Source organism: Falco peregrinus, chromosome 3, assembly GCF_023634155.1.
Source record: "Falco peregrinus isolate bFalPer1 chromosome 3, bFalPer1.pri, whole genome shotgun sequence".
In the NCBI taxonomy this organism is placed as follows: Eukaryota; Metazoa; Chordata; class Aves; order Falconiformes; family Falconidae; genus Falco; species Falco peregrinus.
The window spans coordinates 111571072-111596191 of record NC_073723.1 but is presented as its reverse complement, the minus strand read 5'-3'; the positions used below and the strand labels follow the sequence as shown (position 1 = coordinate 111596191).

General features: G+C 55.0%; 1 protein-coding gene across 2 annotated transcripts; it reads right to left on the bottom strand.

Moving 5' to 3' along the window:
• Positions 1-4197: 4197 nt before the first annotated feature.
• NBL1 (NBL1, DAN family BMP antagonist) lies at positions 4198-17157 on the bottom strand. Of its 2 annotated transcripts, none has more exons than XM_027788380.2 (4): positions 16980-17157; positions 6801-6995; positions 6472-6583; positions 4198-5623 (listed from the first exon to the last, which is right to left on the bottom strand). In XM_027788380.2, exons 1-4 carry the CDS (start codon positions 17000-17002, stop codon positions 5369-5371), a joined length of 585 nt encoding a protein of 194 aa, XP_027644181.1. In that variant the 5' UTR covers positions 17003-17157; the 3' UTR covers positions 4198-5368. The 2 variants fall into 2 exon arrangements, with proteins under 2 accessions (XP_027644181.1, XP_027644187.2); XM_027788386.2 differs by lacking the exon at positions 16980-17157 and adding an exon at positions 10587-11147.
• Between the last annotated feature and the right edge of the window lie 7963 nt (positions 17158-25120).

Here is a 25120-nt window from a genome sequence, read left to right as displayed (position 1 = left end):
CTGGATGCTCTGAATGCGCTGGACCAGGGAATAATCTGGACCCCAGGATGCTCTGGATGCTCCAGGTGCTGGGATGCTCTGGACCCCAGGATACTTCTGATGCCAGGGATGCTCTGGACCCCAGGATACTCCAGATGCCAGCGATGCCCTGGGCCCAGGATACTTTGGATGCTGGGGATGCTCGGGACCCAGGAAACTCTGGATACTGCGGATGCTCTGGACTCCAGGATGCTCCAGATGCTGGGGATGCTCTGGACCTTAGAGGATCAGCTCTTGCCCCCCGAGCTGGGCTTGGCTACCTGCAGAGCTCTGCCCCCTGGGGCAGCGGAAGCCGCCCCCCGCCCCCCGCCCCCCCCCCCCCCCCCCCCCCGAGTTCCTCTGTGCCTTCGCTTTGCTGCTGCTGCAGCCAGAGCCAGCAAGGAGAGGCAGAGCAGCCTGGAGGCGAGTACAGGGATGCTCCCCGCCGGGGGAGGCGAGTACAGGGATGCTCCCAGCCAGGCTCGCCCCTCAGGAGGACGATGCAACACGCAGGGGTGTGGGAAGGTGTCTCTCCCCTGGCAGAGGTGCGTCCAGCGCGCAGGGATGTGAGCAGGGGTGTGTGTCCGTGTGCAGGTGCCAGCCGGACCTTCACCTGCTGCTCGGTGATGCACAGAGAAGGATGCAGAAATGCCGATTTGGAGGAGGTGGGGCCGGCGGGGGGTTGCGGGGGGAGAGGAGGAGACGAAATGAAATGCTAATGAAAACATGGATCTGGTCTAAACTCCACAAAGTGGCAGCCTGAGAGTTCCCTCTCCTGCCTTAAAGAGACAGCCAGCACTGGGCTCTGCCTCCCCACCGGCGCTGGAGACCCCGACCCCGCATTCGCCTGGCAGGTGGGCAGCGACCCACAGGCCAGCAGGTCCCTACGCCCGGCCGACAGCACCAAAAGCCAGGCTCCATCCTCTGCACCCGCCGATAAAAAGCAAAATTTTGCAAAACCAAATAAAAAGCCACAAAACCTGCCTGCCATCGCCCCCAGTCGCCTGCCCGGAAAGCGGCCAGAGGCACGGGAGGACCGGCTGGCCGGTTTTCCAGCCCTCGGCAGCCAGGGTTGGAGGGTGGAAGCAGAAGCCGAGGGGAAAGGCTGCCCCTCTGCCCCAGGGCTGTTTGGGCTGCCCGCAGCACAGCCCGGGGCCCCCCTTTGCAGGGGCAACCCTGGCTGGACCCACGGCAACTTGCCCTTTGGCAAGTGTGAGGCAACACGTCAGAGGACCCAGCGGGTCCCGCCGGCTTCTCCGCCCCTTGTGGTGCAGAAGACACTTCTGAACCAGTAAGTGCTGTTGGGTGCCCCACGCGACCACCTCCACGCTCCAGGGCCAGCACCTCGGGGGGCTCGGCAGGGACTCATTTGGGGGGGTTTAATTTCCAGCTCCAAAAGGGGCTCTTTTCTTCCAACAGATGGCTGCAGTTCCCGCTGGTGGGGAGACCAACGCCGAGGGCACCGATGCCAGCACAAACCAGAGCCACGCGTGCGTCTCCGCTGCGCCCCTGGCACCCACCCCTGTGGTCACAGGGCCAGACGCTGCCGGCTGCTGCCCCTTCCTCCCCTGCGCCACTGCCACAGCTTTTGCTAACACGTTCCCCTGGGACGATGCTGCTGCAGATGTGGGGGTGAGGGCCAGCTGTGCACGCCACGCGCCCCACCGGCCCTGTCCCATGCCCGCCCCCAGCACTGGCTGTGCTGCCCAGCTGCCCACCCCCAGGCAGAAATGTGTCTCTTCACCAAGACCTACTTTTCTCATCACCTTTTCAACAACTTTGTCGTGCTTTTCTCAGTGGCTGAACGGGTAATTCAGGCCTGGAAACCATCTCGGAGCCAAGGACGGGGAGATGCAAAGCAGGGCTCACCTCCCAGCGCGGACACAGCCCATCTGCCCCCCACTGCCGCCCCCGGATCTCCGTGCCCCTCAAAAGCTGTTCACTGGGAAGCAGCTGCCATCGAGGACAAGCTGCTGTGCACGGTGCCCACCCTTCCCCTGCTTCCCCAGGACCCTCTCCTTGGATGCTCCCAGCCAAACCTCCCCGGCCACCTCTGCGTCACTCGGTCCTGGCAGGCGTCCCAGGGCAGAGCACACACATGCAAGGCTCTGATCGCAGCAGGAGGTTTCTTTAGAAAAGTGCTTGTACCAGGAAACCCTCACTTCCTCGCCCCATCTGTGCTGGGAGCAAGCGAGAAAGCCCCCCACAGCCCGCTCTGCGGCAGCCCCCCCAGCTAGGGCCCAGCAGTGCAGCAGCACAGATTTATCCCAGCTGCTCCACGCTAGCGCTGAGCGAGGAAGCCCTGCCACGGTGCAAAGCCAACCTCCCCCCCAGCCCCGCTGCGCTCCAACCATACCAGCATCTTGGGTATCTCCAAGAGCTTTTGCTTCAGAGGAGATGGGATGGGGAGCGTCCCCTCCACAGGCAGGGATGTGGGAGGTTTCGCACGCTGGGTTTGGATGTATTTGCTGGGGAAGCGAATCTGAATTGATCGAAGTAAAAGTGTTGAAAAAAAATCAAAAAACCTGCCTTAAAACAAGGTTCAAATCCTACCATCGCCCCTGCAAAAGCTTCTCTGCTCCGGCAGTTCTGCTGGCCTGTTTCTGCTGTCTCCCCTGCGCCGCTGGGCACATCGGCAGGGGCCCGTGGCTTCCACCAGCTCTGCTCTCCAGTACTGCTAGCAGGGAAAGCAAAACCAGGTTGTCAACAGCCACTCAAGTGCCAACGTGGGGAAAAAAAGGGCCGGTGAGCCAGAGTGAGTGAAACGGGAAGGCCAAGAGACCTCGGTGAGGACATCCAGGGTGGGCCAGGGCTTAACGCAGCGGCCTCCGATAGTGCAACCTATCCTCAGGACCTCATTCCATCCTTTACCTGGGATGGCTCCTTAGGGCCGATTTTGGGCAGAGCCTGGCTTAGGGACCTTTAAAAGATTTGTGTTTTCATCTGCAAAATGGCTCTCCACTGCCTGCCTCCCCTGAAGCTCAGGTTGTGTGACAGGAGGTGGAGACACCCTGCTCCAACACCCCGATCCACAGCTCCTGGAGTTCACAGGAACGGCCCCCCCGCTAAACCCAGCCCGTTTCCACTGTCCCCCAATAAAAGGGCCACGTGGCGGTGCTCAGTGACAGCAGGGGCTTCTCTACCTCCTCCTGCCCCCCTGGCAAAGCCCCCCTCCTTGGGAAGACACTTTACAAGCCTAAAAACATTATCTTCATGCACAGGACACCTCCTCCCCTGCCAGGGTCCTTCCCTTTCGGCCTTTGCTGTGGCAACCGCTGCCGTAACGCAATCCCGCTCCCGCTCCCCACCCCGAGAGCTGCTCCCCACCCTTGTGCAGAGCCCCCCGAGCCTGGCACTCGGAGAGGGGGGCAGCAAGAGCCCCCGGCACGGCACAGCCCCCTGCCCCTCCGGGAGCAGACGGGACCTTCCCCAGGGTTAGGCTCAGACAGGGGAGCATCATCTCATCGTTTTGGGGGCACAGCCACGCCCGGTGCCCGGGCATCGGTGGGAGCGGAGGGTCACGGGGGCAGGCTCTGCCCTGCCCAGGGAACACTCGATCCAAACACCCCTGGAACGGGCCCGCTGGTTTTCAGCCAAGGCGCTTGGGTCCCCTCCTCACCCACGAAGGGCCGTCCATGTCCATGTCCATGTCCAAGTTCGCCATCCTCTGCTCCAGTAGCACTCCCGGGGCCACGAACAGCTGGAGGCCACGAACAGCTGGAGGCCACCAAACAGGCTGGATCAAGAGTGTCACCTAGTGGCAACAGAGCTGATAAAGGTTGCGTGATCCCGCAGGGACCCCACGCACTTCCCACACGAGTGGGACCCGCCAGCCCTTAAACCTCCAGGCTGCAGCGACACGGGCGCTGGAGCGCAGCTGATGCGCAGGCTCCCCGCGTCCACATGCAGCCCATATGCTGGGATCTGGGGATCCGTTTTCCTTTTAGCGGCTCTCCCTCCTCCTCCACCTCCGCCTCCACCTCCTCCTCCTCCTCCTCCTCCTCCTCCTCCTCCTCCTCCTCCCAAATGGAATGCAGCAGAAAGCTAAAGGGAACCATCGCTCTCCCATGCCCTGTGCCCTCCTGCGCTGCTGTCCTGCCCGGTGTAAACGGCCTTCTCCCCCGCCAGCCCTGAGGAGCCTCCTGCCAAAAACCAGACAGGCATCAGAGCACTGAGAAATGGAAGTCAGAACTAATTTATTTAAGAAAAAAAAAAAAAAAACAAACAAAAAACAAACAAATAAACAAAAAACCTTGTAAAAAGGAGGGGGAGGCATCGATTACAAGCTCTGGAAGCTCTTGTCAGGACAGCGCCAAAGAAATCAGCTTTATACAACTGAGAGAAAGGGGTAGCAGGAGGGGCCCAGGGCTGTCCCCCCCCCCGCCCCCGAGCCTCCCCAGCCCTGCACGAGCAGCCCCCTGCAAAAGTACATCAGCATCCCGGCACTCGTCCCCCTTCTCCCTCCACCACCGTTAAAGTGCAGCAGGGAGAGGGGGGAGAGGGGCTGGCTCCCACCCAGCCCACCCCCACACGAACCTGCTCCTGGCTTTCCCCTGGGGGCCATGCCAAGCGCGAAGCCCCCGCGCCTGTGGCATGGCCCAGGTCCCTCGTTCCCGGGGAGCTCCGCGGTGGCCCTGAGGACCAGCAGGGTAAGGGCTCTCGTCACCGCGGCTCCCCACAACGTCACACACACAGCCCCAGAGGCACACCCCGGGGGCCACACACCCCCCAAGAGCTACCCAATTAATTAAGGCAAGGGGGTTGGGGGTGAATTAAGATCCAGCACGTGCCAGGAGGGACAGCGCGTCCATGCTGAGCCCACGTGTCCTTAGGCAGGCAGGGGGAAGAAGGGATGCCGGCGGCCCCGCACGCTCCGGGAGAGATGCGCGTCTCTTGTGGGACCGTGGAGAAGCTGCGTCCTTTCTTCCTCCACCCGAAAACCCCAGGGCTCAGCGAGGGTGCGTGTGACCCGCAGTGAAGAGCAGGTTCGGGAGCCTGCAGCCAGCCCCGGCAGAGCCCAGCTCAGCTCTGGCTCTCAGCCGAAACCCCCTCGTCCGGGCTCCCGCTCCTCTCAATATATTATTACTATTATGTGCAAGTAGTTTTGCATCAGAAGACGCCGAGCCCTCCTCTCTCGCCCTGCAGCTCCAGCCCCACGGCCGCCCCTCAGCCCTGCTTGAGCCTCAGAACGTTCCTCCAGCCCCGGGGTGTCGTGGAGAGCAAAGCGTGAGGGTAGCTATTAGACAGGAAAGACTCCACCACCCCCCTCCCTCCCCCAACCCCAGCCCTCTCCCTCGCACACACCCCCTGCCCGCGCCGCTGGCTGCAAGGACAGTCCGCAAGGGCCAGGTCAGTCGTCGCCCTCCTCCTCGTGATGGTGGTGGCTGGAGGCGGGAGGTTCTTCCACCTCCTGTTGGTGGTGGGCATAGTGATGGGGGCTGGGACCCTCCGCGGGCATGTTCTCCTCCGCGTTCAGGTAGACGTTGAACAGGGCTCCCTCGTGGCTCGGCTCCTTCCCGCAAGCCTGGCAGCTACAGTGAAGGATCTTCTCCACCAGCTTGTCAACCCTGGGGATCTCGTCGTTGCCTGGACAGTCCAGTGTCACCTAGGCAGAGGGACGAGGACACGGCAAGTGAGGGTAGAGCTCAAGGCCCGGATGGCCATCCTGCCCCACACCCTGCAGACGTGGGGTATTTTAAGCGAGAAGCGATGGCTCCTGTCCGTATAAACAACCCTCCGCAGCCAGTCTGCAAGGCAAAGCTCTCTGGGAGTGGCTCACCAGGGTCACAAGCTGCAGAGACCCAGGGAAAATGCACCAACTCGAGAGGGACACTGCTCCCAGGTGCTACCGGCACAGAAATATCAGCGGTAACTGCAAAGGCCACCCACAAGACACGTTGCTGAGCATCTCAGGTAGCTTGGACTAAACCATCTGCCCAAATGGCTGAGTCGAGAGCAGAGCAGAGCGCTGAGCCCCGCTCCCCGGGTGCCTGGGCTGGCCTCGGAGGCAGGGTTTATGGCTCTGCCAGCATCAATGGCGGCATCAAGCTGTGAGGTCTGAGGGTGACGGGCAGATGGGCTGTGGGAAGCACTTCTGGACATCACAGAAGTCAAAAATTCCTGAGTGGGAGGAGGTGAAAAAAGGAGTGGTGGAGAGAACAGGCAGGAAGGATGAGCACAGGGATGAATAATGCAGGGATTGATGGGGGATGCTTCTGCAAACAGTGATAAATGCATCATTCATCACATCAGTCACGCTGCTTCCAGCAGCCCCTTCTACCCAGGCATCTCAAGCCAGGGTACAGCCACCTGAGGGACACCCTGGAAGGAAACTACAAGCAGGAAAACCTCAGGGAAGGGGAATGACTTGCCCTAAAGCGGTGGCAGAGCAGAGCTGAGAGCCCCTGAGCGAGGCCCCGCAGAAAGAGCCGTGGAGCGGGCAGGGATACTCACGATTTCCCACATGGACTGGGCTGGCATGCAGGAGTCGCAGTGCACCAGGGACTCCGTGGACTGAGGGAAGGTGTTGGGGACGCTGTAGCTGAAACACTGTCCCAGACAGGCCCTGCAAAGACAACGGGAGGGATGAGGGCTCAGGGGAGGCACCTGCTCTTCCCAGCAATGGCAGAAGGAGATTTGACCTTCCACTGAGACAGACAGAAGGCAGCCGGGCAGAGGCAGGACATGGCGCGAGTGACAGTCCCCAGAGCCACTCCGGCGTCATGAGCAAATGGAAATCAGCTTCAGCCGCACGCAGCTCTGCCCCCAGGGCGGATCCATACCTGTTCTGGATGGACTTGGACTCGCAGCCGCTGTGCCCCACGATCTGGGTGATGTTCTTTGCCTCGCACCAAGCGCTCTTGTCCGGGAAGAGGGCGAGCTTGTTGATGGGGGGGGGTGCGGCCAGGAGCAGCGCTGGGAAGAGGGCACCTACCACGAACCATAACATCATGGCCAGCTCTGCCAAAACCCTGTAACTGGAGAAGAAAGCAAAGCGTTAGCAGGGAAGACAAGAGACAGAAAACAGCCCCACTTCTCCAAGCCCGTGGCAGTTCTTGGCTGCGACAAGCATAGGTGCATCCCCCCCCGTGTGCCGGTACTCACATCCCCCTCCCCAGCCGCTGCCGGGGCCAGGAGGGCTCCCCAAAACACTGCACAGGCACTGGGAGATGCTGCTGTGCCTCCTCCCTCTTCAAAACAAGCTCTGGGGCAGGCAGATACCTGCATTACTTCTCCCAAGCTTTGGGCCAGAAGCAACAGCAGCTTTTCAGCATTTCCCACCCGAAGCTGGGCTGGGAGGAGTTTGCAAAACACAAGTGTCACTGCCACGGGCCGAGCCAGGTTGGAGAAGTTGTGGACCGCAGAAATGTTTTTATTTGAGGAAGGAGCAGACTTGCCCACTTCCTCCTCTCCCACTTTAAAAGCCCAAGCCGGCCTCGCCGCAAGCTTTCCCGGAAAAAAAGGGACCGCTTTCCCGGGAAGGAAAGCCACCCTCCTCCTGGCAGCACGCAGCAGATGTCGCTGGGAGGCAGCAGCACGCAGGGAGCCGTGGAAACCTCAGTCCAGAAGGTAGAAACCCACAGGAAAGACCAATGCAGCATTGATTTTTATAGAGCCACTCAAATTCAGCCAACGGTTACTCTGAGGACGGGACCTCAGGCTGCAGACGAGGTGTGTGGGGGGCTTTTATCACTGAGCATAACCCTCACTCGCAGAGCTGGTGGGCTGAGGGGGTTACTCACCGCCCCGGAGCAATCCCATGCCGCTTTCCTTGTGGGTCAGCTCTGCTCTCCAGCCAAGGTGCTGCATTAACACTCCCAATCGCTGGGGAAAGGCAGATGGAAAAGCATCACAGAAACCGGGAATTTTTTTCCTTTGTGGGGTTTGGATGGAGTCACAGTGAAAGGCAGGCATTTTCTACTTCCTAAAATATTTGTTAGAACCACGCTATTTGTTATTTCCTTCTATTTATTTATCCAGACGAAGATCCAAAGCCCACACTGGAAAGACTCTTGTTGATTCCCATGGCTCCTGGGCCCAGCCCTCTAACGCTTGCCGGGAAAGGAGAGGAAAAATGCCTTGTTTATGGGAGAGCGGTGTCAGAGGCAGCTCTGCGCTGGGGACTCCCAGCTGGGTGGTCCCCCGGTCACTCTGTCCACCTGCACAGTCTTCACCAAGACATCCTCGGCTGGAGGACCACCACACTTCTCTGAATGATGGAGATGGCCTACTAAGCACTTCTCCCAGCTCCAGCTCAGGTCATTTTAAGGTCATTATGGGGCAGAGGGTTTTGCCCTGTTACACTTCCGCTGAGCCCAACATCCTTGATTGGAACCGAGAGACGAAAGCGAGATGCTTCCTCATCTCCATCCCAAGGCAGCCGGAAAAGGGCGTCCTCATTCCCTGGCCCTGGCATCTCTGGAGGAATCAGGTGGACCCTCTGCTATGTTTTCTGACTTCTCGGTGATACAGGAACATAATGGTATAACGCAGCAACACCTTTATAGTCCTGGCTTCCTAACCCTCCCAGCACTTTGTTGATGTGAATCCCGTGGGTCCCTGGTGAGAATACCCACACAAAGCAGGGTTTGCAGGTCTTGGTTGGAGATAAGCAGAAGGTTTTTAGCCCCTGAACTTGCAATACCATTAACAAGAGCGGTGTGGTTAAACACATTCCTCCTGAAGACACCTCTCAGGGCTTACTTCTGCTCCCTGAATTATATTTTTTTCCATTGCAGTAGGGGAATTCTGCAATTTCTGCTAAGGAGACATAGCTAAGCTGCGCGCGCGCACACACACACTTGGTTTGCTTGGTTTTCTGAAACGAGCATCACTCATTCCTCAGATGCCAGCAGCTCTGGGCTGAGGAATCCCGCTCCCAAAGGCAAGTCCGAGATCCGAGCTGGGATGTGACCCAAACAGCAATAACAACCCCCCGGGGAACAGCCGAAATTCCTCTGGAGTCAGCACACAAGTTCACTTCCACACGCCCGATTAGAGAGCAATTTCCTTCCTTCCAAAGAAAGGTGGTGGCTGGTTTTTCTCCAGGTTTCTGTGCATGTCTACCCAGCAGCAAACAAAGAGGCAAACAGTTCTGTCTGCGCTGACAGTCCTGCTTCCCTGGGACCTTTTTTTTTTTTTCATTCCTGGGGGGAGGCGTTCAGTACAGAGGTGTTTCTGCAGCACTGGTCAGAGCAGACCAGTTGCCAGAGGCATGACGGATCATCTCTGAGCATCTGGGCTCCTGTCTCGCTCCGATACCAAGAGGAAGACGAGTGAGGTTGTGCTCTGCTAAAGCACAGGGCCTGGCCTGGATTCAGAAAAGCACTTAAACACACGCTGAAGCCCTCTCCTTTTCTGAGCAGGGATGGCTTTGTAACCAGGGCCCCTGGCAGCACGGCCACAGTGAGCAAGGGAACCGGGTACCTCTACAGAGACGGAGCAATTCCAGCTCTGCCCCATCCTCCAGGGCACGCAGGTCCTGAGCGCCGCTATCCCTCCCTGATGGCCACAGCCCCACGGTGTTTTCCTTCTCCCAAGAATGCTCTGGAACCCGCAGGGCCACATTTCTAGCAAGTAACAAGGTTTATGCCAGCGCCTAGGAAAACATCTGATGCAGCTGAGTTTAGGAGGGAGCTGAGGCTGGAAACAGCCCATGTTCGCTGGCATAGTTCAAACCAGTCATGCGAACAGAGCTGCCACTAAAACCATTCATCTGACAGCAGCCACAGGGTCGGAGACAAAAGCACCGTGTTCCTTCTCCCCCCCGCCCCGGCTGGGAAGGGAAGGGAAAAAGGAAGACAAGGCACCCAAGCAGGTTTGCAAACTCCTGATTAAATAAAGGCATTGAGCACATTCCTCCGTGACAAGCTAAATTACACGTTGCAGCCCCTAAAGGAACAAGTGTGCTGACCCCAGCCCTGGCCAGCTGGCGGGAGCAAGCGCTGCCCCGCACACAGGGACTTCTTTCTCTTCTCCACACCAGGGCACATTTTTTTCCTGCTAGTCAAAGCTTTTCAAGCAGAAAGTTCAGCTCAGTTCCGGCAGAGCCATCAGCCCGTGAGGGTCTCCCCCCTCTCCCTCTGCAGGGAACCGCATGGCAGCTTCCTCCACCATCCCTTCAGCGCATATTTGAGAAATCAAATGACTCAGCCCTTGAGCCTGGCACATCCCGGACTCCAGAGACAAACAACTCCTCAGCGCACGCACAGCTGCAGCCTTGTGGTGAGCAGCCCCGGAGCCCTTTTCCAGCCTGCCCCAAGCCCAAGGAGCTGAGGGGCAAAATGTGCAGGGCTGACGGGGCTCAGCCGTAGCACCCCAGCACCCCGCCGGGGCCGGGAGCCTGGCACGGGTCCTGCCGGCTGAGCCTCCCACCAGCCTGGCTGCCAGCCCTGGTGGCGGCACACTCAGATGTTTCGTGTCACCTGGAATCGCTCCTTCCTCCCATCCCGGCAGTCCCCGGGGGCTCTCAGGAGTCCTTGCAAGCAGGACAGTCCCCACCAACGCCTGAAAGCAGCTGGGAAAATCTACACTGGTTGCATCGGCCGGAGGACAATCACGGGAATTACCTCGGAGGCCACATTCCCACCATCCAGCCCACAGCTGTTCCCGGCCACTTGGAAACCAAACACTTCTGGAGGAAAATAAAAAAGATCTAATCAGTTTTACCCTCTTTTTCCAGTGGGAAGTTTAAAGCATAATACAAGACAAGCCTGCAGGTGGACATGGGGAACATTTCATGAGTAGTTTAATATATTTATAGGGGTTTTTTCTTATCCAGGATCTTGCAGTTTTGCCAAATACATAAAGCCACAGACACAGGTATATTGTGCTCATGGCCACACACACGGCATCCCAGGTTCTGAGAGACAAGAAGGCCCTGAGCTTTATAAACATTGCTTAGCCGAGGCTCAAAGCCCGTGCATGCAGCACAGAAACAGTGTCAGCTCCACGCTGTAGCTAAGGAAAATGAGGTACAAAGCCGGGAAATGGCCTTACCTCAGCGCTTAACTCAGCCATCCAAATCCTTGTGCGAGATGCATGAGATCTCAGCAGAGATGGACAAGGTCAAGGTGTCAGCTCCTGGTCTGGATCAGAGCTGGGACCTCCACCGTCCTCTCCTGCCCCCCTGGACACACGACTCTCGAGCTACACCCTGCCAAGCTGCCAAGTGAGTGTTAGACAGGAATCACAGTGGTAACGGGTCCTGCTTTTGTGTTCAATGAGTTATTTGTGCCATTTTACTGAGAAAAGTTGCTGCAAGGCACTGCCCGGAGAAGAGAAGGTCCCAAAGACATGGTGCTGGGTGCACTGCTCCGTGCCTCAGTTTCCCCACTCGTGGGACCACAGACAGCGGAGTGCTGTATGCCGAGCGAGCCGATGGGTGCAGAGAGAGCGGAAAAGCACAGGGAGGTCTCTGGAACACCAGACTTCCTCCAAGGGAAGGGGCTCCCCAGGGCAGGAGTGGAGGGATGGCTGCCAACAGCCTCTGCCCCACACGATGCGGCGTGCGTTCCTCGACAGGAAAGGCACTGTGCTTCAAGGGCAGGTGGGAGTCAGGCCGGGACATCGCTGGGGAGTCACACAAGGACAGCGTGCCGCAGGGCGAGCGGGGGTCGCTGCATGGAAACTAGAAAGCTCTCCAAGGACTCGGGTGGGATCACCCCCGTGCACGGAGGTGGCCAGGAGCCATCTCATTGCAAGTAGCTACAAATGCTAAAAGGCAAACGATTGTTTAGGCACCTACAAGGAAGCAAAGCTACAGTCAGCGTCTGGTTTGGTGGCAACTGGAAAGAAACGTGTATCTGTCCCAGAAAGATTCAGGGCATGGCTCTCCTCAGACATGGGATCTTGTCTAAACAGTTAACCCCTGAATCCTACAGGGAATTTGCCTCTTAGGAATCTCAACTCAAGTACTATTTGCTTACATATAACAAAAAAAATCTAGCCGGCATTATTAGCAGGAAAAGCTTAAATTTAAACTTCAAAACCCTAAAAGGTCACTGCATACTAACAAAAAATATCAAACCAACCGATTTCATTCAATACTTGTCCTTATTTCATACCTGCCACTTTCTTGCAATTTGCATTTAGCTAAAACTTCACCATTTCCAATTTAGGTGCAAAAAATACAAAGCGCAACATGCTTTTGGAGACTCTACTATTGTGCCTGCAGCAGTCCAAATTCATCTGATCAATGTCACGACAATATTGCCAGGGGAGAAGGAAGAGCACTATGCCCTGAGAGTATCTAGAGGTAATTCTTCAGGACAGCAAGATGGATGGGTGTTTAACTGAACACAGAAGTCTCTTCTGAGCTGACAGCTTCAGTCTTGTTTTACTGAGCTGCAAAATCTGGGAAGAAATTATAAAAAAATAAAAAGGGAACTACCGTAGGAAGACATTTGATATTTAACATGCACAAGAATCAATCCTACAAACTTTTTGATAACAGCGCAAAAGCTGTGTCATTTCTCACTGTGCATCTGGCTGCCTCTGCTCCTTTCAAAAGCAGATGTTAGAGTTTCCCTTTCCGTAACATATTAATCTCCACTCAAGCTGGCTTGGGCGATTCACAGAAGTAAAGCAGAAATAGAGAAAAGCAGTGCAGCATTTTAAAAGCCTTCTCCCCCCCCCACTTTGGCCAGAATTTCAAAAGACTTTGGTACATTAGAATTTTAAGTCTGGCTTCTCAGCCAGGCACTGAGCACTCAAGAAACTCATATTTTGCAGCTGGAAAAAAAATAAAAATCCAAGCTCTTTTACCTACAAAAGTCATTGGAAAGCTACCTATGGACTTAGATAGGCTTAGAAGGAGCTCCTAAAGGAGCTCTGCTGGAAAAGGGACATGCTAATGGCCTGTGGAGGAGGCAAGAGTAATATAAACAGTTTCTGGTAATTTATTTCAATTACTCTATTTCTTGAGCACTGAGAACAATCACGGCCAGGAAAAGGCATCAGCCTAAAGCAGAGGAATATATCCTGGCCCCCACTACCCTCCACTCCCTCTCTTCTTCAAGCACCTGCTCCAAACGTGGGGCTCTGCAGCCCCTAAGAGCAGCGGGGCAAGCGGGATGGGAGCTGGAAAGCTAGCCCAGCACTAGCCTCCAGCAGCCAGCAGTTTTGGGGAGCCCCGGGATGGGGGTGCCTCGGCGAACTGGGGACAGGAGAGATCGTACAGGCTCTGCCTGCGCCCCTGCACCAGGGAGGACCAGTCTGCCACGTGCGCTGGCTGCAACGGTCCCCAGCGGTGGGTCGTATCTGGGTGCGTTGCAGATAATAGGAGAAATAGGCACTTTTAAACACAGCTGTGAGCTGCATTTCAGCCAGGGGCCTTGCTCGCATGTCTGGACCTGAACCGGGCTCGACTCCCTCCCACCTTTCCCCCGGAGCTGGTGTTTCCCACACAGCCGTCCCACACGCTCGCTGCCGCCCGGCACGGGAGCTGAGGGGATCGGCCAAAGCTCTGGCGGCGCGGGAGGACAACAGGCATCCAAACGTGGACCGCGCATCCCAAACCCTTTGGAAATCCCACGCAACAACAGCGCTGGCTGCCCTCCAGCCGGGCTGCCCTCTCTAAAGCTGCCCCTGACCCCTGCAAGCTGCAGTCTCCCCCTCCGCGTGGGAAGGGGCTGTCTTTTCCTCCACCGCGGCATCACCAACAGAGCCTGACCGCTGTCGGCATCTCCCCCAAGCACCTGGCTCACCCCGGAGCCCATGGTCACACCGCTTCCCCTTGCCACCCAAGCCACAGCCTCTCCCCTCCTTTTTTTCGGTGAAAACAGCTTTCACGGGGCCGGTAATATGCATGCTGCCTCTGGGAAGGGTCCCAAGAGTCGCTCGCTTTTCCCGTGTCTGATCTGCAGGCAGGCACCAGCCGTTTCCCAGGGGAGCACTTCTCCCAGCAGGCCCAGTTCTGCTTCCACTTAGAGTGAGGTAAACTGGGACCGGCTCCTCCGAATGACTCCACTGGTGCAAATGAGCTCAGAATCTGGCACTGCTCGTCTTACTCAAAACAAGCCTAACTGGAACCAGATAAAACCAGTTCTAGTACATAGTGGCCACTAGGATTATGATTTTTATTTTTTTTTTTTTTTAATTTAGCACACACGCCGCGTAAGGCCAACCTGCAGGCAGGGATAGGAGTTGTCTCAAATGCCAACCGCGCTGGCTTTTGGCTCGCGCGGTCATTCATTACCAAACTCGTATAAAAAAATCGAGCCCTGTCCTCCGCAGCAGGGTTGCGCTTGCAGGATCAGGTTCCCAGCTGCTGAAGCAAGAGGGAAGGAGAAAGGGGTTTGCAGCTGAAGCTGTGGACTTTTCAGTGACAGCTCAGGATCCTTCCTGCTGTTTCCCCTCTCCCTTTACGCCCGTTTAGGCTGTATCCCAGCCACAACAGCAGAAATCCACTCGACCCGAGTGCTGCTTCGCCCTCTGTTAATCTGTGATTTACACTGCACCAGCCTTCCCAGTTTGGACGGCATAAAGCCCAACGTCTGCGTTAGTTACCCACGGCACTGACTGCGATTATCTCCAGTACTGAAGCATAAAACCAGGCAGCAGCGCAGGGCCGGAGGCTTTCGGGGGTAACGGAACAGCTCGCAGCCCAGTTGGTATTTTCAATTGCTACCAGACGTGCCGGAGGCTGACCTCACACTTGACATCCAGACAGCCTCCCTAAAACTGCAGGACCGGGCGCAGTAACCACAGCGAAACCCAACGGTGAACCGAATGCCGGTGTTTTTCCCCGCTCTGGGACAAGTTGGCCGAGCTCTGTATCAAAGAAGGAGGCTTAAGCCTTGTTTGAGAGTGACCAACGCGAGGGCCCGATCCTGACGCCATTTCCAAAGCTCGACTCCAAAGGACTGCGATCTTGGGGATGGGGGTAGCGGCCCAGCCCAGCTCCACGACTGGTAGAAATGAGCGTTGTGTTGCTCCGTTCCCACCACCGGTGCTAATTTACACCCAGGAAAGCCCTGGCCCCCACCGCCCCATGTCACTCCCTCCCTAAACAGCACCACGAGAGAAACAAAGGTCCGGGGAAATGGCAGGCACAGCTCCTGGCTGTGCTAACGGGAGGTGCGGAGGGCAGACCACCCCTCATTTCCAGGCCGGTCCTCCCCCAGAAGGACGGTTTTATCAGCTGTTCAGGTTTTTAAGAGTCTGGTTTGAGCGGGTGTGAAGTTTCTTTCCCCCAAGCGCTCTGGTCCTTGCTTTATCACAGGGGATCTCCAAGCCTGGGTGACTCGAGGCAGCGGGATTTTTTCCAGCAGACTTCAAGAAAAAAAGGAGCAGGAGCAATGCCCTTGGATGGAGCAAGTCCCCGGCTTTGCCTGCCCCACAATTGTTGCAGCTAGGGTAGGGGAGCCGGCAGAGGTACTGGGAACGCTGTACTGGGAACGCTGTACTGGGAACAGCACAGAGCTTGGGGAGGAGGCACTGCCCAGGAGTTTACTCTGCTTCTCGGGCAGGTTTCCCACGCCTATACCAGCTTACCACGACCTCAGCAATGCCAACAGACACCACGAGCAAAGTTACTCCAATACGGGCAGGTCTTCAAGGCTACTTTAAAAGTGTTCTGGTTCAGGGCCCAATCCTGCACTTCTTGGGCACCCGAAACTCCCTCCAGTTTGACTCTTTTCCTCGCTCCGGAAAGACGACCGGGCACTCGGCAAGGCTTTGCTCATTTGCCCTTTTTGCAAGACCGCAAACTCCCCAAGCTGGAATTCAGCACAGAGAGGTCAAGCCAAGAACCCAGATTCTTCTCAGGACTGTTTGCAAACAACTTGGGATTTTTATACTGAAGGCAAATTCCATTTCCCATCCTGCGGTTTGCAAATTTGAGGCGAGCTGCCTTTTTCGTGATGGGAGACTGCCTTCGAGAAGCAAAAGTGCCCATTGTACACAGCTGATTTTTGGCTGGTTGGACACTGCAAAGAGGACATTAAGTTTTCTAGGCTAAAAATACAAGGGAAAATCTGGGCCTTGCCATATCACCAGGTTCCTTCCCACTCGTTTCAGTAGGGTGCAGATTTTTCCCAAAAAACCCCTGCACAGCAAAGCTACGGTGCCCTAAATCCACAAACACTTCACACAGGCTGAATTTTTAATTCGATGGGGTTATTCCTATCCCGTAAAAACTTTGATTGTGGAGCAGAAGCAGAGCATAAGTTTCTCGTAAAAGTGCCCTCGTAAGAGAAAAGTTAGTAGGCAATAAGGGATTGTCTGGATCAACTTTAATGCAGCCTGAAAATGAGCTGAAGCGTGCTCTGTCCCCAGAACTTCTCTCAGAGAAAAACAGAAATCCCCACTGTGCATAAAACGCAGAGATGATCACATATAACAAGTCAGAATTGCAGCAAATATTGAAGAGAAACTGAAATATGCTGTTACAACTCAAGAAACAGGTAGAACTATGCCGGATATAAACCTTTGTAATATTTCAGTAAGCACAAAAACCTATTTGTAAGATACAAGGATGTATTCATCCCTAGTGCAAACTTTTCGAGTACCCATTGGGAAAACCTCCTTCCTTCATGCATGATACCCGAACTATACGCGTCCTCCGGCGCTGCGGTTCATGGATAGTCCGAACGTTCCCGTTCGCTCCCTGCACTTTTGTTCGAAACCCGGAATAGATGGGAAGGAAGGACTCTGTACCACAGATGTGCAACCGATAGAGCGCAGCTCCTCGTATCCTATTCTTTTTATTTTATTCGAGCTAAAGCGGCGGTGGAAAGAGTTTAACGCTTGCACAGCAGACCCCCCGAAGTCCGCCTCATCTGCAACCGATTTCTGCCCGGGGCGATATTCTCATCCTCCCGGCCATCCATCACCCGCGGGGGGGGCAGGGAAGGGAGAGGGGAAAGAGGCGGAAAATCTGGTGCTGATCAAGCGGCGGCGAAAAAGCAGCAGGTCCGCTCCGCTGGGGCGGGGGGCACACAAAGCCGAGGGGTACTCACCACCCAGGCGACGGCGGGCGCATCCCATGGGCTCCGGGGCCGCGGGCGGCGGCGGGCGGCTACAGCCCCGCGGTGCCCGGCGGCTGCCGCATCCTCGGCGGCCCAGGGCCGCCTCCTCCCCCCGGTGCCGGGCTCCGGGCGGTGCCGCCGGCCCCGCCGCTCGCGATTGCACAATCGGGACAGGGCGGGGGGGAGCGGGAGGAGGAGGGGAGAGGAGGGGGAGGGAGGGAGGGACGGAGGGAGCGGCTGCAGCGCCTGCCCGCCCCGCCGGGGCTCGGCCGCTTGCTGGGGCGGTTCGGGGAGCCCCGAGCGGCCCCCGGGGGAGCGGCTGCCCCCCGCGCCGTGCCCGAGCGTGGGAGCCCCTGGGGTCGGCAGCCCCCCCGGCAGAACCCCCGGGCGGCGGGGCCAGCAAACCCCCGGGGGGCGGGCAGCACCCCCGGGCAGCCCCCCAGCCAGCAGGGCCAGCAGCACCCTTTGGGGCTGGCATCCCCCCCGGGCAGTGGGACTGGCACCCCCTGGGCATCCCCCCGGGCAGCAGGGCCGGCAGCCCCCGGGCCGGTCGCGGAGCTGGCAGGCAGAGCTAAAAAAACCACGGGGAGAGCCCGTTGGCAGAGCACGGCCGTAAAACTGATGGGTCTTGAAAAAGAAGAGCCGTGTCCGAAGGTAATTTCCCAGCATTTGCTCCTGCAGCGACATAAACAAAGTCTGGATTTGCCTCACCGAAGGCAAACAGTTCCTATTTCAACATCCCACTTGATCGAGTACTTGGGGGAGAGTCCCAGCCGCAGCGAAGGCTTTGGGAGAGTTCTCCAACACCAGGGAGGCCAGTTGTCTCTTCTACTCTTTCTTTTTGCTTCCTCTCTCTCATCCTTTTCTCTTTCCTTTTCCTGCTCTCCCATTAAAAAACTGAACACAACCCCAGCGAAACCCCATTCATCGCTATCTTTCAGTTAGGGTAATTGCTGGAGGCCGGAAGGGCTCTCTTTCTGTCAAGGCGCAATTAATCTGATAGAGGCCTCCACATGGCCTGCACTACCCAAATCAAAAGATACCTGCAAGGCTTGGATGGGCTTTGCTGGCTCCTGTTAGTGTGAAGATTTGCGTAGGGATCAGAGAAGCAGGAAGAGGAGATGGTAAGAAAGCACCAGCTGCGCCGAGCCAGCGAAGCGTCAGCCGTGCCCTGGCGGTGGTCCTGGGGAGAAGCTAGGAAAGCAAGCTTCGGGGCTGGCTGCTAGCTGAAGGAGGCTGGAGGTTGCCAGCGAAGGAATGGTTTCCCGCTGCTTGGTCCCTTCCAGCTCCAGGACAAGAGGATTTTGTAAATAGGATGACAAAAAAGGAGACATCAGAAGGAAGTTCTCAGGTTTGTGGATAAATGAGGAAAACCAAGATGTAGGCGCGACCAGCTATGAAGCAACAGACCACAGGCATCGAGGTGAAATTCCCCCAAGAGTATCAGGTCCACGGTTCAGCATTTTGATGGTTTTTGTGGGATCCTCAGCACTGGGGTGTGATTACTCTGAGCGAAGAACCAGGCTGCGTGCAGAGATGTGAGCCAGCGTGCAGTTCATTCACCTCCTACTATTCATTCTGTTCCAGTTCTGTAAACAGCCAAACAGCAGAAAAGGGGAACGCAGCCATCAGTAAATCTGGGGGTGGGGAGGCACAAGGACCGCGGTTCAGGTTTTCTGGTGTCAGGAGATGCAAGCAGAGGTGCTGTATGACAGAGCAGGCTGGCTGGAGGATGAAAGAAGCTGCCGAGAGGCCGTCAAAGCCCTGGGCCAACGTTTTTTCCCCTTCCTCTCTGGCAATGCGGTATCACAGCCAGAACAAGGAGTGAAGACCTGGTGCCTGCAGATGTCATTTGGACAGACACTGGCTCAGGCACGGGCTGGAGGCAGCTGCTCCGCGGCTGGGAGCGGACAGGAGGGAGAGCAGGGAGGCAACAACACCGGCAGGAAAGGAGCCATCCTCACCGCTCGGGCCCCTTGCCCCCAGCCAGGGATGCTGGCTTCAGCAGCGTTTTTGGACTCTTGCTCCACATCACCCCTTGGTTTCCCAGCTCCTGCTCTCCCCGCAGGCCCTGGGGAGCTTGCTGCCTGCTCCTACACTGCCCATGCCAAACCACACTCTTGTTTTCACGCTGAGAGGTGCAACACGTAGTACGATGCAACTCTCCAATCCCCCCGACGACAGCCCATTTTATCGGCCTGTTGTTTTCCACCACAGATAAGACACCATATGAAAACACAGGTGCACACAGCCTTGCCCAGAACATCCACACACCCACTGATGTCTTCCCCCTCAGCCCCTTCCCCTGCTGCTGGATCGCCAAAGGCTTTTGTGCACTGAGACACAGCAGAAACCTGCTCTCCGGTCTCCAGGAGCTTCCCTCCCTCGCCCGCTGTTGCTGTTTTGGGCCCGCTGACAAACGCCCACAGTGCCAGGGGCTCCCCGCTTGTCAGGACAGGACTAGAAACTGTGGGCGTGAGAATTAAAAGGGTGTATTTGGAAGTTAAAAATAAAACTATTCCTTTTATTTGCGCCTTAACACAGAATTCCAAAGCTCCCTGCCCATATCTGGATGCTAGAAAACGCACGTGCCGGAAGGTAGCTGGGAAAAGAGCGAGCGAGGGCGTGTGTATCCGTGATGGGCTGCAGGGAGCAGCAAGGGGGGAACTGCCCTTCACCCACCGCAGCAGGACCCACGCTCCATCTCTCCCCCAGCGACTTGCGTTTTGTTCGCTAGCCCCGAGACAAACTGCGTAGGGTCCAAAGAAGAGGTCTCAAGGGCTAAACCCTCTTGCATGACCCACGAGGGACTTGGGAGAGCGACGTTTGGGTCTGCCGTGGACTACCCTACTCCACCTCAGAGCAGGCAATTCATCTCTCCGCATCTCATTTGCAAAACAGTACAAAATTGCACTGCAGCTCCCTGGAATGAAGACAGCTCGTTATCAGCTCCCTTCTCTCACCCGACCATCACCTGCTGGAGCTGAACTCCTGCTTCTTGGTTCCTAAATAAGCCCTAAGACAGCTCCAAGATATCTACTCAGGACCTCAAACTGCTGTGTGTAAGGACATACATGTCTGAGGTGAAGGGAGCGGTGCTCATGCCAGGAGACGGAGGCAAAGGTTTTACTGCTGAAAAAGCTGGGGCTGATTTCCCATCACCATCTCGGGTAGAGTAGCGGCAGGTAGGGTGTGAGGAGCCCATCCTCCCATCGCTGCTAGTGTGCGACTCTCACATTTGTGCAGTTCCAGCACCCACGGGCAAGGACGGAGCAGTCCTTACAAATACCATTCTTGCTTTTTTAGATTCACTCAAAGCACGTGCATCCAGTAGCACTTCACTGCTCGTTCAGCCCACCAGGTCGACCCACCCCGAGCACTGCATCTGGCTTAGTAACACACACAGCAGAGGTAAGGAGAGGCTAGAGGGGAAGGTTCAGCCACGGGAGGAATTTGGACCAGCAAGCTCCATCAGGCCACAGCTGCAGGATACGGGATTTGAGCTCGGTGCTGAATCCCTTTGCGTAGGCAAAGCGGAAGGGCACGAGTCCTAGTGGTAATCTGGCTAGCTGGCTTGCACTGCAGAGTCTGGCTTGGCTGGCCATGTGTAGAAACGGAGATCTAGGGACGGACCTGGCTGGCAGGGACTGTGCTCAGTAGTAAAAGAAAAGGATTTATCATAGAGCTCATTAGAAAACATCTGGGCTCAGCAAATGACCTGGAATGCAACTCAGCAGTGGGGCGCTCCTCTCTTCCTTAGTCCCGAGAATGCGAGCTCCCGCAGGGCAAGACTCGAGCCAGCTGTTTCCTCTAATCCCATCAGCCTTTCCTTCCACAGGGGTCCCAACGCTGGGTGAGCGGGAGAGAACGAGAAAGTCCCCGTTCCCTCCCCTTGGTGACTGGGATTAGTGGTTTCTCTGTAGTGCCGTGCCAATGCATTTTGGGGCCCTGGGGCAGCAGTAAAAAAAATGTACCCCTCCCATCTCCGAGCAAGTCCAAGTGTGTTTAATCACTTTATTTTTCACCTTGCCCAATCGTTCCCTGCTCTCAGGCGCTCTAGGCCCCTTCGTCCCTCCCTCCCTCGCTTCCCCAGCAACTCCGGTCATGCAAAATCCTTCTCCTATTCAGTTCATGTCTGCAGGGGCAGCTTCTATCAGGGAGGGCTGGGAAGAAGCTGTTGGGCTTCATTTGCAGATGCCCTCTTCCCTACAAGTTCAAACAATTTTTTTTCTTTCTACTTCAAAAATACCGGTTTCCTCTGACTCCATTACAACTGGCTAAATCCCCTCTGATAACCATCTTATTTTCTGCTGCACAACTTCCCCCTGCTGCAGTCGCTCAGATCCTCTTATTATATGAATTATTTTTTCTTGCAGCACTGCCTGAAGGCCCCAGCCAAGCTCAGGGCCTCGTCACAATAGGTGCTTGTATGTGTTTAGAGACAGTTCTGGCACCGAAGCGCCTACAAACTGTCAACCAGCAGTACAAACTTAGCACATACACATGTGTGCAGGGAACATTTTGCACATTACCGAAAGGAAACCGGCACCCGCCTGAAACGAGGTGACTCAGCCCAGAGCAATATTGCACTGCTGTTGCATGGGAAGAGGCTCCTGCACAAACTCTCCAGCCTTTAAGAAAAGCACCCAAGATCAGAACTCTTGAAATGCCAGTTTCTGAAGTCCTGCTGCTGCAAGAGAGTCAGCCGTTTTTATAGATTAGGGTAACAGAGCAAAAAGAATGTATGTATGTATGTGCTAACAGATTAAACTCCTTTGCTCCCAGTCCCCCCACCTTACAGAAGACAAATGCAAATGTAATTCTTAAAGTGATAACATGATTTTCATATTTTAGGAGGGTGTGGTTCAGAAACGTGGGACCCTCAGAAGCCTGCGTTCATTGCCTTCCTCTCCTCCTGCCCTGAAGCAGGATCGTGATTTTTGAGTTTGTGAAGCTGATAACGCTGTTGCAGCCGATGAGGAACTGTACGAAACTGGCCAGGAGTTGTAGCTTATCACTGCTTTCATGAACATGCCGAGACATCCGTGTTAGCACTGGACCAATTTTTCATCATTTTGGTTTTAATTCTGGTAATAGGGACTGGCTCGGGGGCTGCTCCAGTGTATGACAAGAGTTAACGTTGAAGCCTCAGCTAAATAATTAGACAGCTCATCCTGTGCTCCGAGAAGTCACAATGACCTTCTCTCTATCTGCCAGCCTACCTCTATTTATACCTAATATGGATATAAAATCCACAACTTAGCCGATAGTAAACTAGAGCCTCCCACAAGCATGCTGCCAGTATACTAGGATGCTCCCAAAGATTAAGGCAATTATTTCTCAGGCCTTAAAAAACCCCAGTAAATTCACTTTCTCCGTTCTGTCCGATGCGGACTCCCCCATGCAGTCCCTCCAGTGCACCTCCAGCCCACAAACACTCCTGCAGTTCCAGCCCCAGGCTTCCATCCTTCATTCAAAGGTGCATTTATCGACACACGAAATACCTCAACCCTCAACAGATTTTTCTGTGAAACCATGTAATCTTCAGAGAGAAATAAAGAAAAAACGGGCCCCATGCCTGGAAAAAGGAGCAGGGGAAACACACACCATCAGCCGTTCCCTCAAACAAACCCAAGGAAAACAGTGCAAAAGGGAGGAGCTGGAAGAACAAAGCAGCAATGATCAGCACAGGAACAGGTTGTCTTACATCCAAGAACCACGCCAGGGACATCTTCAGGGAGCGTCTTAACAAACGGGGTCCCTCAGCTAAGAAAATTCTGTGTTTAGTTCGTACCAGATTAAGCCATGGGACAGAGAGCAGGAGCACTGCAATCAACCTTTATGACCTTACAAGTTTAAGAGAATTTATGGCCAACAAGAGCAGTTAGATCATCTGATACGAATCCATGTGTGTTACAGGTCATTTGACTTCACCCAGGCACTCCCAGGTGGAGCACAGGAACTTGCATTTAAGACATCAAGGGTTGAAGAATCCACCCATTCCGCTACCAGCTTATCCCAGTCTCTGCTTATAATTCAGTCCCTCACTGCTCGCCTGCTTGGGTCAAGCTTCAGCCTCCAGAGATTGCTTTTCATTACACCTCTCCCTGTCAGCAGCAAACCCTCCCGTTCCTGGGTTTTCACGACCCCTAAATCCTTGTGATCTCTGGCTATGATCAGCATTTGTTGCATCTGGATGTCAAAATTCACATTTGATTATATCAAAATCTACGTCGCTGTACTTTCTTTTTCATTTACATAGCATCTCATCAAATAGTAATTATTCATCTGCCACCATTTTTACACTTACTTCTAGATAATTAATGAAAATTACAGGTAATACAAAGCGGTACACTGACTCCTGAGGGAGACACGGCATCCACAGACCCCAGAGCACCACTGTGTTGCAAATCAGACACAGGGCCATCAGGACACAAAATATTTTCTTCTCCTGTGGCCTCAGTCAATCTTTGACCTAGAAAGAGGCTGCTGAAGAGAGAGATGCTACAACCCATGACAGCTGCCTTCAGCCTGAGCCTCTTTTCCCCTTACTCCATCCAGAACTACTGCCCTTTCTCCCTTCTTGCTCTGTGCTACAGCACATTGTCCTGGAGAGGAGGTGCAGGAGTTTGGCGACAGAGAAGCAGGTGACTGGAAGAAATGAAAGGGTGGATAAGAAAGTGCAGAAGTATTCCCCTTTCCACAGCACACCTTCACCTTGTTATTCCAGCATCTTCAAGGAGCAGAAGCCAAAGTATTTTGTGAACTGTGGGGGGCGATTCCATCCAGCGCAGACCGGCAGGGTGCTGTGGTGTCCCACAATATACACTAGCTGGCTAACAGAGCTGAATTTTACCCGGCAATGAAGTTAGGTCTTAAAGCCACGACCAGGTGGGACAAGTATCACCATTTCCATTTCACAGGGGAGAAAACTGAGGTGCTGTCCATCACAACTGGACTACTAAATCCTCGGGGAATGCATGGCTCATGGGATTAGTAATGGTTTTGGGTTAAGCTGTTGGTCACTACTAACAACTTCAAGTGCAGCAGCAAGAGGGAGGAAGAATGCTCTCTGAAACTTCTAAAAAGAAACACGCTCCTTCATACAACAGGAGATTTATGAACTGAATTTTAACTGATAAGGGCATGACCTTTTCTAGGAAGGGGCATACGCTCCTAACCCAGATCTGGAGTCTTTACAGGCACTACTAATAAAGACTACAGATGAAGAGCAATTTAGTAGTCACCAACAACTTTCTCAGCATCTTTAAAAGCTACAGGAGGTGGGTATCCACCACCAGGAGGAACATCCAGCTTAAATAGCTAGCAATGCCGTACAGCTAAGTGCTGACAGCCAGAAATCACAAGAGAACAGCGATCCACAGCTGAATTTCCATAAACTACATTCTCATTTAGTTTCAATCTCAGTTAAGCACTTCACTGTGGGTGGGCTACAGGCTGGACTCTCCGAGCAGTTAAGACACAGTCCGCACTGCATACAGCTGCCTACTGGAATCGGCATGCCAAAATTTGCACCAGTCCCATTTACAAAGACAGGAGTGGGGTGGGAGAGGAGGAGAAAGTTTATTTCACAATAAACACTACCGGGGTGTGGTAGGGGGCAAAGCAACAAACCCCAGCCAGCTCAGAGCAAAAGGAAGGGTCAGCAATGCCTCACCGATGCAGAACACTGCTGGAAAACGTGGTTTGCCCAGCAGGTCACCGATCGTGTGCTCCCCAGCTCTGCCACCAGCCTCTCCCTTCCAGCTGCAGCATAAGAGCTATAGCTCATGGCAGATCACTACCACCACAGCCACCACGCACCCACTGCTTACATTTGCAATTGAGCACCTTTGTGATTTCTTTTGCACTGCTCCAAAATTTCGGAGGGAACCCAATAAAAATATATAGAAACAGAATTCCTTCTCCTTTGGAGAACCATCCATGTGAACCCTTTGGGAGAGCTGAGCTATGCTATCACTGCTGTGTTTCCACTACTGGAATGACACTGTCTCCTTGATATTCTCCCTCTATCTCGACCTGTTACCTCAGCTTGTATTTAAGGTCGATGTACTAAAGCAGTGACTATCTTCTGGTGTTATGCTTACGCTATGCCTAACGCCGTGGTGTCC